Source organism: Oncorhynchus nerka, linkage group LG12 (genome assembly GCF_034236695.1).
Source record: "Oncorhynchus nerka isolate Pitt River linkage group LG12, Oner_Uvic_2.0, whole genome shotgun sequence".
NCBI lineage: Eukaryota > Metazoa > Chordata > Actinopteri > Salmoniformes > Salmonidae > Oncorhynchus > Oncorhynchus nerka.
The window spans coordinates 1,967,222-1,987,295 of NC_088407.1; the positions used below are offsets into that span (position 1 = coordinate 1,967,222).

Below are 20,074 nucleotides of genomic sequence, written 5' to 3' on the forward strand. Positions count from 1 at the left end.
TCTGGGACAATGTACTGTCTGGGATGAGGGGTCTGGGACAATATACTGTCTGGAATGAGGGGTGTGGGATGAGGGGTCTGGGACAATGTACTGTCTGGGATGAGGGGTCTGGGCCAATGTACTGTCTGGGATGAGGGGTCTGGGACAATGTACTGTCTGGGATGAGTGGTCTGGGACAATGTACTGTCTGGGACAATGCACTGTCTGGGATGAGGGGTCTGGGACAATGTACTGTCTGGGATGAGGGGTCTGGGACAATGTACTGTCTGGGATGAGGGGTCTGGGACAATGTACTGTCTGGGATGAGTGGTCTGGGACAATGTACTGTCTGGGACAATGCACTGTCTGGGATGAGGGGTCTGGTACAATGTACTGTCTGGGATGAGGGGTCTGGGACAATGTACTGTCTGGGATGAGGGGTCTGGGATGAGGGGTCTGGGACAATGTACTGTCTGGGATGAGGGGTCTGGGACAATGTACTGTCTGGGATGAGGGGTCTGGGACAATATACTGTCTGGGATGAGGGGTCTGGGACAATGCACTGTCTGGGATGAGGGGTCTGGGACAATGTACTGTCTGGGATGAGGGGTCTGGGACAATGCACTGTCTGGGATGAGGGGTCTGGGACAATGTACTGTCTCTGATGAGGGGTCTGGGTCAATGTACTGTCTCTGATGAGGGGTCTGGGACAATGTACTGTCTGGGATGAGGGGTCTGGGACAATGCACTGTCTGGGATGAGGGGTCTGGGACAATATACTGTCTGGGACAATGTACTGTCTGGGATGAGGAGTCTGGGACAATATACTGTCTGGGACAATGTACTGTCTGGGGTGAGGGGTGTGGGACAATTTACCGTCTGGGATGAGGGGTCTGGGACAATGTACGCTCTGGGGTGAGGGGTCTGGGATGAGGAGTCTGGCCCAATGTACAGTCTGGGATGAGGGGTCTGGGCCAATGTACTGTCTGGGATGAGGAGTCTGGGACAATGTACTGTCTGGGATGAGGAGTCTGGCCCAATGTACTGTCTGGGATGAGGGGTCTGGGACAATGTACTGTCTGGGATGAGGGGTCTGGGACAATGTACTGTCTGGGATGAGGGGTCTGGGACAATGTACTGTCTGGGATGAGGGGTCTGGGACAATGTACTGTCTGGGACAATGCACTGTCTGGGATGAGGGGTCTGGGGCAATGTACTGTCTGGGATGAGGAGTCTGGGATGAGGGGTCTGGGAATGTACTGTCTGGGATGAGGGGTCTGGGGCAATGTACTGTCTGGGATGAGGAGTCTGGGATGAGGGGTCTGGGACAATGTACTGTGTGGGATGAGGGGTCTGGGACAATGTACTGTCTCTGATGAGGGGTCTGGGTCAATGTACTGTCTGGGATGAGGGGTCTGGGACAATGTACTGTCTCTGATGAGGGGTCTGGGTCAATGTACTGTCTCTGATGAGGTGTGTGGGACAATGTACTGTCTGGGATGAGGGGTCTGGGACAATGCACTGTCTGGGATGAGGGGTCTGGGACAATGTACTGTCTCTGATGAGGGGTCTGGGACAATGTACTGTCTGGGATGAGGGGTCTGGGACAATGTACTGTCTGGGATGAGGGGTCTGGGACAATGCACTGTCTGGGATGAGGGGTCTGGGACAATGTACTGTCTGGGACAATGCACTGTCTGGGATGAGGGGTCTGGGACAATATACTGTCTGGGATGAGGGGTCTGGGATGAGGGGTCTGGGTCAATGTACTGTCTCTGATGAGGGGTCTGGGTCAATGTACTGTCTCTGATGAGGGGTCTGGGTCAATGTACTGTCTGGGATGAGGGGTCTGAGACAATGTGCTGTCTGGGATGAGGGGTCTGGGACAATATACTGTCTGGGATGAGGGGTCTGGGACAATATACTGTCTGGGATGAGGGGTCTGGGACAATGTACTGTCTGGGATGAGGGGTCTGGGACAATGTACTGTCTAGAATGAGGGGTCTGGGACAATGTACTGTCTGGGACAATGTACTGTCTGGGATGAGGGGTCTGGGACAATGTACTGTCTGGGATGAGGGGTCTGGGACAATGTACTGTCTCTGATGAGGGGTCTGGGTCAATGTACTGTCTCTGATGAGGGGTCTGGGTCAATGTACTGTCTCTGATGAGGGGTCTGGGACAATATACTGTCTGGGATGAGGGGTCTGGGACAATGCACTGTCTGGGATGAGGGGTCTGGGACAATGCACTGTCTCTGAGGGCTGAATGGTAGACGGTGTTTTTAAACAGCAACCTGGATTCACCTGGTCAGTCTGTGATGAAAAGAGCAGGTGTTCATAATGTTTTGTTAACTAGTTGCTAATGACAGCCTGCAGTACCCTGTTTGGCCTTCAACTTCAGGTACTTAATGAGAGGGGGCAGCACTGAGCTAGCCTGCAATGTCACTTCCTGGAGTAGCTCAAACTGTCTACATAAATCTCCCACATGAGACGCCATCTTAAATGACTATATTTAGCTTTAATGCTATTGAGTCACATAGGAATGAATGATGTCATAATGGGCCAGAATCCATGGAACAACAGGAAGTTACCAGTTATATTTAACTGTGTGTCATTTGTTTTTCTCCAGGGTCGTCTGAGGTTCAGGTTGTTGGACCGGCTGACCGAGTCGTTGCCTTAGCTGGTGACGACGTCATTCTACCATGTTCCCTGGAACCCAGTGTCAGTGCTAAGGACATGATAGTGAGGTGGACAAGATTGAACCCGAAAACAGAAAACGTCCATCTTTACCGTCAAGGTCGAGACTCCAATGAGGAGCAGTCTCCATCCTACAAGGGAAGGACATCAATGTTTAATGACAAACTGAAGAACGGCAACGTCTCCTTAAAGCTGACCAGAGTTACTCTCTCTGATGCTGGAAGCTACAGGTGCTTCATTCCAACACTGACCATCCAGGTGAAGGAAACCACCGTTCAACTCTTTGTTGGTGAGTCATGAATACTGGAGATGTGATCAGAGGTTGTATTGGTAAATCTGGTTAAATGATTGGCTGCTAAAATATCAACATGTCTTCCTCCCTCATCATTCATTCCTCTGTTATAGATCATGTATTCAGCTGGTCTTCCTCCCTCATCATGTATTCAGCTTCCTCTGTTATCATTCATTCCTACTGTTATAGATCATTTATTCAGCTGGTCTTCCTCCAGATCATTCATTCCTCTGTTATAGATCATGTATTCAGCTGGTCTTCCTCCTTATCATTCATTCCTCTGTTATAGATCATGTATTCAGTGGTCTTCCTCCCTCATCATTCATTCCTTATAGATCATGTATTCAGCTGGTCTTCCTCCCTTATCATGTATTCAGCTGGTCTTCCTCCCTCATCATTCCTTCCTCTGTTATAGATCATGTTTCAGCTGGTGTTCCTCCGGATCATGTATTCAGCTGGTCTTCCTCCTCATCATTCCTTCCTCTGTTATAGATCATGTATTCAGCTGGTCTCCACCATCATTCCTTCCTCTGTTATAGATCATGTATTCAGCTGGTCTTCCTCCCTGACAGTCCTTCCTCTGTTATAGATCATGTATTCAGCTGGTCTTCCTCCTCATCATGTATTCAGCTGGTCTTCCTCCTCATCATTCCTTCCTCTGTTATAGATCATGTATTCAGCTGGTCTTCCTCCCTCATCAGTCCTTCCTCTGTTATAGATCATGTATTCAGCTGGTCTTCTGGATCATGTATTCAGCTGGTCTTCCTCCCTCATCATGTATTCAGCTGGTCTTCCTCCCTTATCATGTATTCAGCTGGTCTTCCTCCCTCATCATGTATTCAGCTGGTCTTCCTCCTCATTCATGTATTCAGCTGGTCTTCCTCCCTCATCATGTATTCAGCTGGTCTTCCTCCCTCATTCATGTATTCAGCTGGTCTTCCTCCCTCATCATGTATTCAGCTGGTCTTCCTCCCTCATCATTCATAGATATTATTCAGCTGGTCTTCCTCCCTCATCATTCATGTATTCAGCTGGTCTTTAGCAGACCTCCCTCATCAGAGTATTCAGCTGGTCTTCCTCCCAGTGGAACAGCCACTTTACAATAGTATTCAAGGGGGGGGTGAGAAGGATTACTTTATCCTCCTAGGTATCAAAGAGGTGGGGTTTCAGGTGTCAAGGTGGTGATTGACTCCGCTGTCCTGGCGTCATATTTGTTCCACCATTGGGGGCAGCTGGTTTTGACTTCCTCCCTCAGTCATGTATTTGTTTGGGTGTAGGGCAGAGCTGGGTACTGAGGTCCTCCCTCATCAGCCCGTCAGCACCATGGTCTTGTAGCGGATGCGAGCTTCAACTGGATTCATGTATTCAGCTGGTCTTCCTCCCTCATCATGTATTCAGCTGGTCTTCCTCCCTCATTCATGTATTCAGCTGGTCTTCCTCCCCCATTCATGTATTCAGCTGGTCTTCCTCCCTCATCATGTATTCAGCTGGTCTTCCTCCCTCATCATTCCTTCCTCTGTTATAGATCATGTATTCAGCTGGTCTTCCTCCCTCATCATTCCTTCCTCTGTTATAGATCATGTATTCAGCTGGTCTTCCTCCCTCATCATGTATTCAGCTGGTCTTCCTCCCTCATCATATATTCAGCTGGTCTTCCTCCCTCATTCATGTATTCAGCTGGTCTTCCTCCCTCATCATGTATTCAGCTGGTCTTCCTCCCTCATCATGTATTCAGCTGGTCTTCCTCCCTCATTCATATATTCAGCTGGTCTTCCTCCCTCATCATGTATTCAGCTGGTCTTCCTCCCTCATCATGTATTCAGCTGGTCTTCCTCCCTCATTCATATATTCAGCTGGTCTTCCTCCCTCATCATGTATTCAGCTGGTCTTCCTCCCTCATCATGTATTCAGCTGGTCTTCCTCCCTCATCATGTATTCAGCTGGTCTTCCTCCCTCATCATGTATTCAGCTGGTCTTCCTCCCTCATCATGTATTCAGCTGGTCTTCCTCCCTCATTCATATATTCAGCTGGTCTTCCTCCCTCATCATGTATTCAGCTGGTCTTCCTCCCTCATCATATATTCAGCTGGTCTTCCTCCCTCATCATGTATTCAGCTGGTCTTCCTCCCTCATCATGTATTCAGCTGGTCTTCCTCCCTCATCATGTATTCAGCTGGTCTTCCTCCCTCATCATGTATTCAGCTGGTCTTCCTCCCTCATCATGTATTCAGCTGGTCTTCCTCCCTCATCATGTATTCAGCTGGTCTTCCTCCCTCATCATGTATTCAGCTGGTCTTCCTCCCTCATCATGTATTCAGCTGGTCTTCCTCCCTCATCATGTATTCAGCTGGTCTTCCTCCCTCATCATATATTCAGCTGGTCTTCCTCCCTCATCATGTATTCAGCTGGTCTTCCTCCCTCATTCATGTATTCAGCTGGTCTTCCTCCCTCATCATGTATTCAGCTGGTCTTCCTCCCTCATTCATGTATTCAGCTGGTCTTCCTCCCTCATCATGTATTCAGCTGGTCTTCCTCCCTCATCATGTATTCAGCTGGTCTTCCTCCCTCATCATGTATTCAGCTGGTCTTCCTCCCCCATTCATATATTCAGCTGGTCTTCCTCCCTCATTCATATATTCAGCTGGTCTTCCTCCCTCATCATGTATTCAGCTGGTCTTCCTCCCTCATCATGTATTCAGCTGGTCTTCCTCCCTCATCATGTATTCAGCTGGTCTTCCTCCCTCATCATGTATTCAGCTGGTCTTCCTCCCTCATCATGTATTCAGCTGGTCTTCCTCCCTCATTCATGTATTCAGCTGGTCTTCCTCCCTCATTCATGTATTCAGCTGGTCTTCCTCCCTCATTCATGTATTCAGCTGGTCTTCCTCCCTCATCATTCAGCTGGTCTTCCTCCCTCATCATGTATTCAGCTGGTCTTCCTCCCTCATCATGTATTCAGCTGCTCAGCACACAGCCTTTACAACACACTCCTCACACATCCAAACCTCCCACACTTAGTAGCTGTTGACTCACTGACTGTGTTACAATATTCCTACTACCTGCTGTTGATTCACAGTAGTTACTATGTACTGATAGTGATACATACTATAGAGAATGTATTGTATAGTCAACAGCATTGTGCTGCTTTGCTAATTGATTTGTCCAAGGCTTTTGACACAGTGAATTATTGATGTCATTCAAGTAAAGCTGTTGCTGGTTTAATGATTATCTCAGTGTTACATCACAATGTATTCAGGTTGATGACATGGTAATACTGGAGTGCTGCAGGGTTCTGTTAATACTGGAGTGTTGCAGGGTTCTGTTAATACTGGAGTGTTGCAGGGTTCTGTTAATACTGGAGTGCTGCAGGGTTCTGTTAATACTGGAGTGCTGCAGGGTTCTGTTAATACTGGAGTGTTGCAAGGTTCTGTTAATACTGGAGTGCTGCAGGGCTCTGTTAATACTGGAGTGTTGCAGGGTTCTGTTAATACTGGAGTGTTGCAGGGTTCTGTTAATACTGGAGTGCTGCAGGGTTCTGTTAATACTGGAGTGCTGTAGGGTTCTGTTAATACTGGAGTGCTGCAGGGTTCTGTTAATACTGGAGTGCTGCAGGGTTCTGTTTAATAGTGGAGTGCTGCAGGGTTCTGTTAATAGTGGAGTGCTGCAGGGTTCTGTTAATAGTGGAGTGCTGCAGGGTTCTGTTAATATTGGAGTGCTGCAGGGTTCTGTTAATCCTGGGGTGTTGCAGGGTTCTGTTAATAGTGGAGTGCTGCAGGGTTCTGTTAATAGTGGAGTGCTGCAGGGTTCTGTTAATATTGGAGTGCTGCAGGGTTCTGTTAATACTGGAGTGCTGCAGGGTTCTGTTAATATTGGAGTGCTGCAGGGTTCTGTTAATAGTGGAGTGCTGCAGGGTTCTGTTAATATTGGGGTGCTGCAGGGTTATGGTAATATTGGGGTGCTGCAGGGTTTTGGTAATACTCTGTTGTATCTCAGCCAGTGATCTCTGTTTTTTAGACTTTACTTCCTGTACAGTATATATGTAGTGTTGTAATGGTTTGACATGACTTCTCTGTTTCAGATGACGTGTTTCCTAAATCACAAGTAGGGTTGATTATTGGTCTACTAATAGCAGCAGCTGTTGCAGTTCTTGCAGCTTCAGCTGGTGTCTACAAGTGGAGAAAACATACAGGTGAGTTTAACATTGATCTCTGACTGGTCCTTGACCTCTGACTGGTCCTTGACCTCTGACTGGTCCTTGATCTCTGACTGGTCCTTGATCTCTGACTGGTCCTTGATCTCTGACTGGTCCTTGATGTCTGACTGGTTCTAGATCTCTGACTGGTCCTTGATCTCTGACTGGTCCTTGACCTCTGACTGGTCCTTGATGTCTGACTGGTCCTTGATGTCTGACTGGTTCTTGATCTCTGACTGGTCCTTGATCTCTGACTGGTCCTTGACCTCTGACTGGTCCTTGACCTCTGACTGGTCTTTGATCTCTGACTGGTCCTTGATCTCTGACTGGTCCTTGATGTCTGACTGGTCCTTGATGTCTGACTGGTCCTTGACCTCTCATCATTAAGAGTCTCTCAGTCAGAGATATATTTTATTTTTATTTCACCTTTATTTAACCAGGTAGGCCAGTTGAGAACAAGTTCTCATTTGCAACTGCGACCTGGCCAAGATAAAGCAAAGCAGTTCGACACACAACAACACAGAGTTACACATGTAAACAAACATAAATAAAGAAGAAGAAGAAAATCTATATAGTGTGAGCAAATGAGGTAAGAGTAGGGAGTTAAGGCAATAAATAGGCCATGGTGGCGAAGTAATTACAATATAGCAATTAAACACTTGAATGGTTGAAGATGAATGTGCAAATAGAGATACTGGGGTGCCCAGGAGCAAGATCAATAAATACAGGGGGATGAGGTAGATTGGCTGAAGATGAATGGCTGGATTGGTTGAAAGATGATGATGTTGCAAAGATGAATGAATACTGGGGTGCCCAGGAGCAAGATCAATAAATACAGGGGGATGAGGTAGATTGGCTGGATTGGTTGAAGATGAATGTGCAAATAGAGATACTGGGGTGCCCAGGAGCAAGATCAATAAATACAGGGGGATGAGGTAGATTGGCTGCTTACAGATGGGCTGTACGAGTTCAGAAAATAGATGGGGGGGCAATCAATTCACATATGGTGTCAAGGGCACAGCTGGGGGCAGAGGGAGGTCTATAGCAAGCGGCAACAGTGAGAGACTTGCTTCTGGAAAGGTGAATTTTTAGAAGTAAGAAGCTCAAATTGTTTGGGTACAGACCTGCATAGTGTGACAGAACTTTCTATCTTTGCAGTAGATTGCAACACCGCCCCCTTTGGCAGTTCTATCTTGTCGGAAGATGTTAAAGTTAGGAATGGAGACGACAGATTTGTACCTTGTCAGCTCGGGGATTTGAACTTGCAACCTTTCGGTTATTAGTCCAACGCCCTAACCACTAGGCTACCCTGCCGCTTTTATAGTCATAGAAGTCAACAAACGAGAGCACCTGGGGAGTGGAACTAGGCACTGTAGGACCTGGTTTAACCTCTACATCACCAGAGGAGGAGTAGCATAAGGGCTAAAGGCTATACGAACTGGCCGTTTTACAGAGTAAAAGGAGCAGGTTTCTGGGCACAATAGTATAGATTCAAGGCATAGTGTACAGACAAAGGTAAGGTAGGATGTGAGTACATTGGAGGTAAACCTAGGCATTGAGTAATGATGAGAGAGATACAGTCTCTAGAGACCAGGTTTAAACCAGGTGATGTCATCGCATATGTAGGAGGTGGGACAACATGGTTGGTTAAGACATATTGAGTTAGAGGCTCTACAGTGAAAAAAGACAGTAATCGCTAACCAGGACAGTAAAGGACGAGGCATATTGATATTAGAGAGAGGCATGCGTAGCCAAGTGAACATATGGGTCCAGTGAGTGGTTGGGCTGACTGGGGACACGGCAATTCAGATAGTTAGCAGGCCAGGGCTAGCAAGCTAGAAGTTAGCAGAAGGGCCTTTGGAGGACGTCGCGATGGAGGCAAGTCTGTTTTTGCCTCTTCGTGCGGTGACGTCGATAGTCCAGTTGTGGATTAGTAGGGTTCCAAGTAGCTCTAGGTAGCTAGCAGGCCGCTGTTAGCTGAATGGGCCTTCAGCGGAAGTCATGCCTGAGGAATCCTCGGGCAGATTATGTCGGTATTCCTGTTATAGAGGATCGGCAGGGTTCCGTGCCACGTACCGGCAGTAGAAGGGGTCCGGATATTGTAGCAGGAGTATACTTCGGTGGTAGCACATGAGCCTTGGCCGGGCTAGCTTCAGGTGAATTGGTGCTTGCCATGAGTGGTCACCCAGGATTGCTGTTAGCTAGTTGTGAAGATCCAGGTGAAAATGTCCATAGTTTGCGATAGGAATCCGGGGATATGGAGAGAGAGAGGTCTGTTATGCTCTGGTCAAAGTCACGTTGTTCGAACTTGCGAGAGCTTTCCGCGCTAAAGGTTAGCTGATGACCGCTGGCAATGGTTTGCTGACTGATAGCTGGCTAGCTTCAGTTGAGGGATTCCAGATCCGAAGTAAATATAAATACTTTTACGCCACATTGGGCGAGGCGGGTTGCACGACAGCACAAAGACATCTGACTGCTAAGCCATCTTGGATCTAGTGGATGTGTGACATAAATATTAAACATAATATTATTGAAGGTTTAAACCTGATGTCTGACTGGTCCTTGAGGTCTAGAAATGACTCATACTGATGGGTCACCTCTTAATCACAGACCTCATGGTTTATTACTATAATACTGATGGGTCAACTGTTAATCACAGACCTCATGGTTTATTACTATAATACTGATGGGTCAACTGTTAATCACAGATCTCGTGGTTTCTTACTATAATACTGATGGGTCAACTGTTAATCACAGACCTCATGGTTTATTACTATAATACTGATGGGTCAACTATTAATCACAGACCTCGTGGTTTATTACTATAATACTGATGGGTCAACTGTTAATCACAGACCTCATGGTTTATTACTATAATACTGATGGGTCAACTGTTAATCACAGACCTCGTGGTTTATTACTATAATACTGATGGGTCAACTGTTAATCACAGACCTCATGGTTTATTACTATAATACTGATGGGTCAACTGTTAATCACAGACCTCATGGTTTATTACTATAATACTGATGGGTCAACTGTTAATCACAGACCTCATGGTTTATTACTATAATACTGATGGGTCAACTGTTAATCACAGACCTCATGGTTTATTACTATAATACTGATGGGTCAACTGTTAATCACAGACCTCATGGTTTATTACTATAATACTGATGGGTCAACTGTTAATCACAGACCTCATGGTTTATTACTATAATACTGTTAATGACCTCATGGTTTATTACTAACTGTTAATCACAGACCTCATGGTTTATTACTATAATACTGATGGGTCAACTGTTAATCACAGACCTCATGGTTTATTACTATAATACTGATGGGTCAACTGTTAATCACAGACCTCATGGTTTATTACTATAATACTGATGGGTCAACTGTTAATCACAGACCTCATGGTTTATTACTATAATACTGATGGGTCAACTGTTAATCACAGACCTCATGGTTTATTACTATAATACTGATGGGTCAACTGTTAATCACAGACCTCATGGTTTATTACTATAATACTGATGGGTCAACTGTTAATCACAGACCTCATGGTTTATTACTATAATACTGATGGGTCAACTGTTAATCACAGACCTCATGGTTTATTACTATAATACTGATGGGTCAACTGTTAATCACAGACCTCATGGTTTATTACTATAATACTGATGGGTCAACTGTTAATCACAGACCTCATGGTTTATTACTATAATACTGATGGGTCAACTGTTAATCACAGACCTCATGGTTTATTACTATAATACTGATGGGTCAACTGTTAATCACAGACCTCATGGTTTATTACTATAATACTGATGGGTCAACTGTTAATCACTATAATACTGATGGGTCAGAATCCTCATGGTTTATTACTATAATACTGATGGGTCAACTGTTAATCACAGACCTCATGGTTTATTACTATAATACTGATGGGTCAACTGTTAATCACAGACCTCATGGTTTATTACTATAATACTGATGGGTCAACTGTTAATCACAGACCTCATGGTTTATTACTATAATACTGATGGGTCAACTGTTAATCACAGACCTCATGGTTTATTACTATAATACTGATGGGTCAACTGTTAATCACAGACCTTGTGGTTTATTACTATAATACTGATGGGTCAACTGTTAATCACAGACCTCATGGTTTATTACTTAATACTGATAATACTGATTACTATAATACTGATGGTCAACTGTTAATCACAGACCTCATGGTTTATTACTATAATACTGATGGGTCAACTGTTAATCACAGACCTCATGGTTTATTACTATAATACTGATGGGTCAACTGTTAATCACAGACCTCATGGTTTATTACTATAATACTGATGGGTCAACTGTTAATCACAGACCTCATGGTTTATTACTATAATACTGATGGGTCAACTGTTAATCACAGACCTCATGGTTTATTACTATAATACTGATGGGTCAACTGTTAATCACAGACCTCATGGTTTATTACTATAATACTGATGGGTCAACTGTTAATCACAGACCTCATGGTTTATTACTATAATACTGATGGGTCAACTGTTAATCACAGACCTCATGGTTTATTACTATAATACTGATGGGTCAACTGTTAATCACAGACCTCATGGTTTATTACTATAATACTGATGGGTCAACTGTTAATCACAGACCTCATGGTTTATTACTATAATACTGATGGGTCAACTGTTAATCACAGACCTCATGGTTTATTACTATAATACTGATGGGTCAACTGTTAATCACAGACCTCATGGTTTATTACTATAATACTGATGGGTCAACTGTTAATCACAGACCTCATGGTTTATTACTATAATACTGATGGGTCAACTGTTAATCACAGACCTCATGGTTTATTACTATAATACTGATGGGTCAACTGTTAATCACAGACCTCATGGTTTATTACTATAATACTGATGGGTCAACTGTTAATCACAGACCTCATGGTTTATTACTATAATACTGATGGGTAACTGTTAATCACAGACCTCATGGTTTATTACTATAATACTGATGGGTCAACTGTTAATCACAGACCTCATGGTTTATTACTATAATACTGATGGGTCAACTGTTAATCACAGACCTCATGGTTTATTACTATAATACTGATGGGTCAACTGTTAATCACAGACCTCATGGTTTATTACTATAATACTGATGGGTCAACTGTTAATCACAGACCTCATGGTTTATTACTATAATACTGATGGGTCAACTGTTAATCACAGACCTCATGGTTTATTACTATAATACTGATGGGTCAACTGTTAATCACAGACCTCATGGTTTATTACTATAATACTGATGGGTCAACTGTTAATCACAGACCTCATGGTTTATTACTATAATACTGATGGGTCAACTGTTAATCACAGACCTCATGGTTTATTACTATAATACTGATGGGTCAACTGTTAATCACAGACCTCATGGTTTATTACTATAATACTGATGGGTCAACTGTTAATCACAGACCTCATGGTTTATTACTATAATACTGATGGGTCAACTGTTAATCACAGACCTCATGGTTTATTACTATAATACTGATGGGTCAACTGTTAATCACAGACCTCATGGTTTTTATACATTTGTTTTCTTTTGTCTACAGAAAAGAAGAATCAAACAATATCTGAAAAAAGTAAGTGGACTGTTGTCTTGTTATTATTACTATAATACTGTTGAGGGGTGACCAGTCCTCTACTGGCTGTACTGGGTAGACCAGAGGAACCAGGCTCTGAGGGGTGACCAGTCCTCTACTGGCTGTACTGGGTAGAGAGGAACCAGGCTCTGAGGGGTGACCAGTCCTCTACTGGCTGTACTGGGTAGAGAGGAACCAGGCTCTGAGGGTGACCAGTCCTCTACTGGGTAGACCAGAGGAACCAGGCTCTGAGGGTGACCAGTCCTCTACTGGCTGTACTGGGTAGAGAGGAACCAGGCCAGAGGAACCAGGCTCTGAGGGTGACCAGTCCTCTACTGGCTGTACTGGGTAGAGAGGAACCAGGCTCTGAGGGGGACCAGTCCTCTACTGGCTGTACTGGGTAGACCAGAGGAACTAGGCTCTGAGGGGTGACCAGTCCTCTACTGGCTGTACTGGGTAGAGAGGAACCAGGCTCCGAGGGGTGACCAGTCCTCTACTGGCTGTACTGGGTAGACCAGAGGAACTAGGCTCTGAGGGGTGACCAGTCCTCTACTGGCTGTACTTGGTAGACCAGAGGAACTAGGCTCTGAGGGGTGACCAGTCCTCTACTGGCTGTACTGGGTAGAGAGGAACCAGGCTCTGAGGGGTGACCAGTCCTCTACTGGCTGTACTGGGTAGAGAGGAACCAGGCTCTGAGGGGTGACCAGTCCTCTACTGGCTGTACTGGGTAGAGAGGAACTCCTCTACTGGCTGTACTGGGTAGAGAGGAACTAGGCTCTGACCAGTCCTCTACTGGCTGTACTGGGTAGAGAGGAACCAGGCTCTGAGGGGTGACCAGTCCTCTACTGGCTGTACTGGGTAGAGAGGAACCAGGCTCTGAGGGGTGACCAGTCCTCTACTGGCTGTACTGGGTAGACCAGAGGAACCAGGCTCTGAGGGGTGACCAGTCCTCTACTGGCTGTACTGGGTAGACCAGAGGAACCAGGCTCTGAGGGGTGACCAGTCCTCTACTGGCTGTACTGGGTAGACCAGAGGAACTAGGCTCTGAGGGGTGACCAGTCCTCTACTGGCTGTACTTGGTAGACCAGAGGAACTAGGCTCTGAGGGGTGACCAGTCCTCTACTGGCTGTACTGGGTAGAGAGGAACCAGGCTCTGAGGGGTGACCAGTCCTCTACTGGCTGTACTGGGTAGAGAGGAACCAGGCTCTGAGGGGTGACCAGTCCTCTACTGGCTGTACTGGGTAGAGAGGAACTAGGCTCTGAGGGGTGACCAGTCCTCTACTGGCTGTACTGATCTTGACCAGTCCTCTACTGGCTGTACTAGGTAGACCAGAGGAACCAGGCTGAGGGGTGACCAGTCCTAACTGACTATCTGGCTCTTTCCTATTTCTTACAGTCAGGGGTGACCAGTCCTCTATTGTTTAGAGAGGAACCAGGCTCTGAGGGGTGACCAGTCCTCTACTGGCTGTACTGGGTAGAGAGGAACCAGGCTCTGAGGGGGACCAGTCCTCTACTGGCTGTACTGGGTAGACCAGAGGAACCAGGCTCTGAGGGGTGGCCAGTCCTCTACTGGCTGTACTGGGTAGACCAGAGGAACCAGGCTCTGAGGGGTGACTAGTCCTCTACTGGCTGTACTTGGTCCAGGCTTGAGGGGTGACCAGTCCTCTACTGACTGTACTGGGTAGACCAGAGGAACCAGGCTCTGAGGGGTGACCAGTCCTCTACTGGCTGTACTTGGTAGAGAGGAACCAGGCTCTGAGGAGGAACCAATAACATGATGATTTTCGTCAACTGACTGACTCTAACTGACTATCTGTTTTTTATTTCTTACAGTCAGAGATTTTTCAAGTTCCTGTCTGTCTTTTGTCGTATATTGTAGCTTCAACCTGTCAGCTTCTATTGTAGCTTCAACCTGTCAGCTTCTATTGTAGCTTCAACCTGTCAGCTTCTATTGTAGCTTCAACCTGTCAGCTTCTATTGTAGCTTCAACCTGTCAGCTTCTATTGTAGCTTCAACCTGTCAGCTTCTATTGTAGCTTCAACCTGTCAGCTTCTATTGTAGCTTCAACCTGTCAGCTTCTATCGTAGCTTCAACCTGTCAGCTTCTATCGACTTCAACCTGTCAGCTTCTATCGTAGCTTCAACCTGTCAGCTTCTATCGTAGCTTCAACCTGTCAGCTTCTATTGTAGCTTCAACCTGTCAGCTTCTATTGTAGCTTCAACCTGTCAGCTTCTATTGTAGCTTCAACCTGTCAGCTTCTATTGTAGCTTCAACCTGTCAGCTTCTATTGTAGCTTCAACCTGTCAGCTTCTATTGTAGCTTCAACCTGTCAGCTTCTAGTGTAGCTTCCTGTCAGCTTCTTTTGTAGCTTCAACCTGTCAGCTTCTATTGTAGCTTCAACCTGTCAGCTTCTGTTTTAAATCTTCAGGAGTTTGGTGTTGTATTTGCTATGAATTCCTGAATCTTTAGGGTTGTCAATAATTTAGACCTCTACCCTTTTTGAGAAAATAAATATTACTTACAACAAAATATTTTAATCAGATCAAGAGCTCAGTATTTGAATTATTTATTTATACAGTCATTATCTTTATCAAGGGTGTCTATAATTCCAGACCAACTGTATATTATATATTGATCATGTATATACAGTCATTATCTTTATCAAGGGTGTCTATAATTCCAGACCCAACTCTATATTATATATTGATCATGTATATACAGTCATTATTATCTTTATCAAGGGTGTCTATAATTCCAGACCAACTGTATATTATATATTGATGTATTTATACAGTCATTATCATGTATATGCATTTTCCATGTATTGATGATTTCTTGTTTTAATAAACTAGGACATCATTGTGTCAGAACGTGTAATATTTTAACATTATTGAATGTTACTAGGTAGTGTCACTGTTTCCTTGGTGACCTGTGGTAGACATTATAGGTAGTGTTACTGTTTCCTTGGTGACCTGTGGTAGAGACATTATAGGTAGTGTTACTGTTTCCTTGGTGACCTGTGGTAGAGACATTATAGGTAGTGTTACTGTTTCCTTGGTAACCTGTTTTATAGGTAGTGTCACTGTTTCCTTGGTGACCTGTGGTAGAGACATTATAGGTAGTGTTACTGTTTCCTTGGTGACCTGTGGTAGAGACATTATAGGTAGTGTTACTGTTTCCTTGGTGACCTGTGGTAGAGACATTATAGGTAGTGTCACTGTTTCCTTGGTGACCTGTGGTAGAGACATTATAGGTAGTGTTACTGTTTCCTTGGTGACCTGTGGTAGAGACATTATAGGTAGTGTTACTGTTTCCTTGGTAACCTGTGGTAGAGACATTATAGGTAGTGTTATTGTTTCCTTGGTAACCTGTGGTAGAGACATTATAGGTAGTGTTACTGTTTCCTTGGTGACCTGTGGTAGAGACATTATAGGTAGTGTTACTGTTTCCTTGGTGACCTGTGGTAGAGATAATGGTTACTTGATAATGGTTACTATCTACACTGTGTTGAACTACTGTAGGTCTCCTTGATAATGGTTACTATCTACACTGTGTTGAACTACTGTAGGTCTCCTTGATAATGGTTACTATCTACACTGTGTTGAACTACTGTAGGTCTCCTTGATAATGGTTACTATCTACACTGTGTTGAACTACTGTAGGTCTCCTTGATAATGGTTACTATCTACACTGTGTTGAACTACTGTAGGTCTCCTTGATAATGGTTACTATCTACACTGTGTTGAACTACTGTAGGTCTCCTTGATAATGGTTACTATCTACACTGTGTTGAACTACTGTAGGTCTCCTTGATAATGGTTACTATCTACACTGTGTTGAACTACTGTAGGTCTCCTTGATAATGGTTACTATCTACACTGTGTTGAACTACTGTAGGTCTCCTTGATAATGGTTACTATCTACACTGTGTTGAACTACTGTAGGTCTCCTTGATAATGGTTACTATCTACACTGTGTTGAACTACTGTAGGTCTCCTTGATAATGGTTACTATCTACACTGTGTTGAACTACTGTAGGTCTCCTTGATAATGGTTACTATCTACACTGTTTGAACTACTGTAGGTCTCCTTGATAATGGTTACTATCTACACTGTGTTGAACTACTGTAGGTCTCCTTGATAATGGTTACTATCTACACTGTGTTGAACTACTGTAGGGTCTCCTTGATAATGGTTACTATCTACACTGTGTTGAACTACTGTAGGTCTCCTTGATAATGGTTACTATCTACACTGTGTTGAACTACTGTAGGTCTCCTTGATAATGGGTACTATCTACACTGTGTTGAACTACTGTAGGTCTCAGTATTGATAATGGTTACTATCTACACTGTGTTGAACTACTGTAGGGTCTCCTTGATAATGGTTACTATCTACACTGTGTTGAACTACTGTAGGCTCTCAGGGATAATGGTTACTATCTACACTGTGTTGAACTACTGTAGGGTCTCATTGATAATGGTTACTATCTACACTGTGTTGAACTACTGTAGGTCTCAGTCTGATAATGGTTACTATCTACACTGTGTTGAACTACTGTAGGTCTCAATCATTACTATCTGTTATATAGTTGAACTAGCTCCTTGATAATGGTTACTATCTACACTGTGTTGAACTACTGTAGGTCTCCTTGATAATGGTTACTATCTACACTGTGTTGAACTACTGTAGGTCATCAGTTGATAATGGTTACTATCTACACTGTGTTGAACTACTGTAGGTCTCCTTGATAATGGTTACTATCTACACTGTGTTGAACTACTGTAGGACTCCTTGATAATGGTTACTATCTACACTGTGTTGAACTACTGTAGGTCTCCTTGATAATGGTTACTATCTAGACTGTGTTGAACTCATCACTGACAGGTCTCAGTCTGATAATGAGCTACTAGGTCATCAGTGTTGAACTACTGTAGGTCTCCTTGATAATGGTTATCTACACTGTCTGTTATAATGGTTACTATCTACACTGTGTTGAACTACTGTCAGGTCTCTGATATATGAGTTAGACATCTACACTGTGTTGAACTACTGTAGGTCTCCTTGATAATGGTTCCAACATCAGTCTGTTATACAAGAACAGTTCAGTATTGTTGAGGTCAACAGAACATCTTATTAATACTGAGGGGAACAAAGTTATGGAGACAGGTCATTCTGACTGAACACTAAAGCTGGTCAGGGACAATGGAGACAGTCTCACCATCAGGACATTATAGAGCTCATTGGAGACAGGATCATTCAGTCTGTTTCTATAGAGCTATGGAGACAGGTCATCAGTCTGTTATATAGAGCTATGGAGACAGGTCATCAGGAGACAGGTCATCAGTCTGTTATATAGAGCTATGGAGACAGGTCATCAGTCTGTTATATAGAGCTATGGAGACAGGTCATCAGGAGACAGGTCATCAGTCTGTTATATAGAGCTATGGAGACAGGTCATCAGTCTGTTATATAGAGCTATGGAGACAGGTCATCAGTCTGTTATATAGAGCTATGGAGACAGGTCATCAGTCTGTTATATAGAGCTATGGAGACAGGTCATCAGTCTGATATATAGAGCTATGGAGACAGGTCATCAGTCTGTTATATAGAGCTATGGAGACAGGTCATCAGTCTGTTATATAGAGCTATGGAGACAGGTCACCAGTCTGTTATATAGAGCTATGGAGACAGGTCATCAGTCTGTTATATAGAGCTATGGAGACAGGTCACCAGTCTGTTATATAGAGCTATGGAGACAGGTCATCAGTCTGTTATATAGAGCTATGGAGACAGGTCACCAGTCTGTTATATAGAGCTATGGAGACAGGTCATCAGTCTGTTATATAGAGCTATGGAGACAGGTCATCAGTCTGTTATCTAGAGCTATGGAGACAGGTCATCAGGAGACAGGTCATCATCAATTTCCTTGCTGCTTATAGACCGTGTGTAATATCTTTAAATGGGTCAGCATGTCACCTGGACCTGTCTCCATAGCTCTATATAACAGACTGATGACCTTATATAGAGCTCTATGAGACAGGTCATCAGTCTGTTATATAGAGCTATGGAGACAGGTCACCAGTCTGTTATATAGAGCTATGGAGACAGGTCACCAGTCTGTTATATAGAGCTATGGAGACAGGTCATCCGCAGGTAATGACATGCTGACCCATTTAAAGATATTACACACGGTCTATAAGCAGCAAGGAAATTGATGATGATTGGTCAACAGGTGCAGTGGATTGATGATGATTGGTCAACCTCAGGTTCAGTGGACTGATGATGATTGGTCAACCTCAGGTTCAGTGGATTGATGATGATTGGTCAACCTCAGGTTCGGTGGATTGATGATGATTGGTCAACCTCAGGTTCAGTGGATTGATGATGATTGGTCAACCTCAGGTTCAGTGGATTGATGATGATTGGCCAACCTCAGGTTCAGTGGATTGATGATGATTGGTCAACCTCAGGTTCAGTGGATTGATGATGATTGGTCAACCTCAGGTTCAGTGGATTGATGATGATTGGTCAACCTCAGGTTCAGTGGATTGATGATAGAGGGTGATGGCTCCTCTACACTAGATAGAGGGTGATGCCTCCTCTACACTAGATAGAGGGTGATGCCTCCTCTACACTAGATAGAGGGTGATGGCTCCTCTACACTAGATAGAGGGTGATGGCTCCTCTACACTAGATAGGGTGATGGCTCCTCTACACTAGATAGAGGGTGATGGCTCCTCTACACTAGATAGAGGGTGATGGCTCCTCTACACTATATAGAGGGTGATGCCTCCTCTACACTAGATAGAGGGTGATTCTTCCTCTACACTAGATAGAGGGTGATGGCTCCTCTACACTAGATAGAGGGTGATGGCTCCTCTACACTAGATAGAGGGTGATGCCTCCTCTACACTAGATAGAGGGTGATGCCTCCTCTACACTAGATAGAGGGTGATGCCTCCTCTACACTAGATAGAGGGTGATGCCTCCTCTACACTAGATAGAGGGTGATGGCTCCTCTACACTAGATAGAGGGTGATGCCTCCTCTACACTAGATAGAGGGTGATTCTCCTCTACACTAGATAGAGGGTGATGGCTCCTCTACACTAGATAGAGGGTGATGGCTCCTCTACACTAGATAGGGTGATGGCTCCTCTACACTAGATAGAGGGTGATGGCTCCTCTACACTAGATAGAGGGTGATGCCTCCTCTACACTAGATAGAGGGTGA

The 20,074-nt window shown here is 44.4% G+C and overlaps 1 protein-coding gene across 1 annotated transcript in view; it reads left to right on the plus strand.

Moving 5' to 3' along the window:
- LOC115126308 (myelin-oligodendrocyte glycoprotein-like) overlaps window positions 1-14,770 on the plus strand; it is a 264,366-nt gene extending 249,596 nt beyond the window's left edge. Inside the window, exons 3-6 of the mRNA XM_065025988.1 lie at window positions 2,611-2,967; window positions 7,049-7,159; window positions 12,810-12,839; window positions 14,673-14,770. Of these exons, the coding sequence (XP_064882060.1) occupies window positions 2,611-2,967; window positions 7,049-7,159; window positions 12,810-12,839; window positions 14,673-14,770 (596 nt within the window). The remainder of the gene's footprint in view (window positions 1-2,610; window positions 2,968-7,048; window positions 7,160-12,809; window positions 12,840-14,672) is intronic.
- The last annotated feature ends 5,304 nt before the right edge of the window (window positions 14,771-20,074 follow it).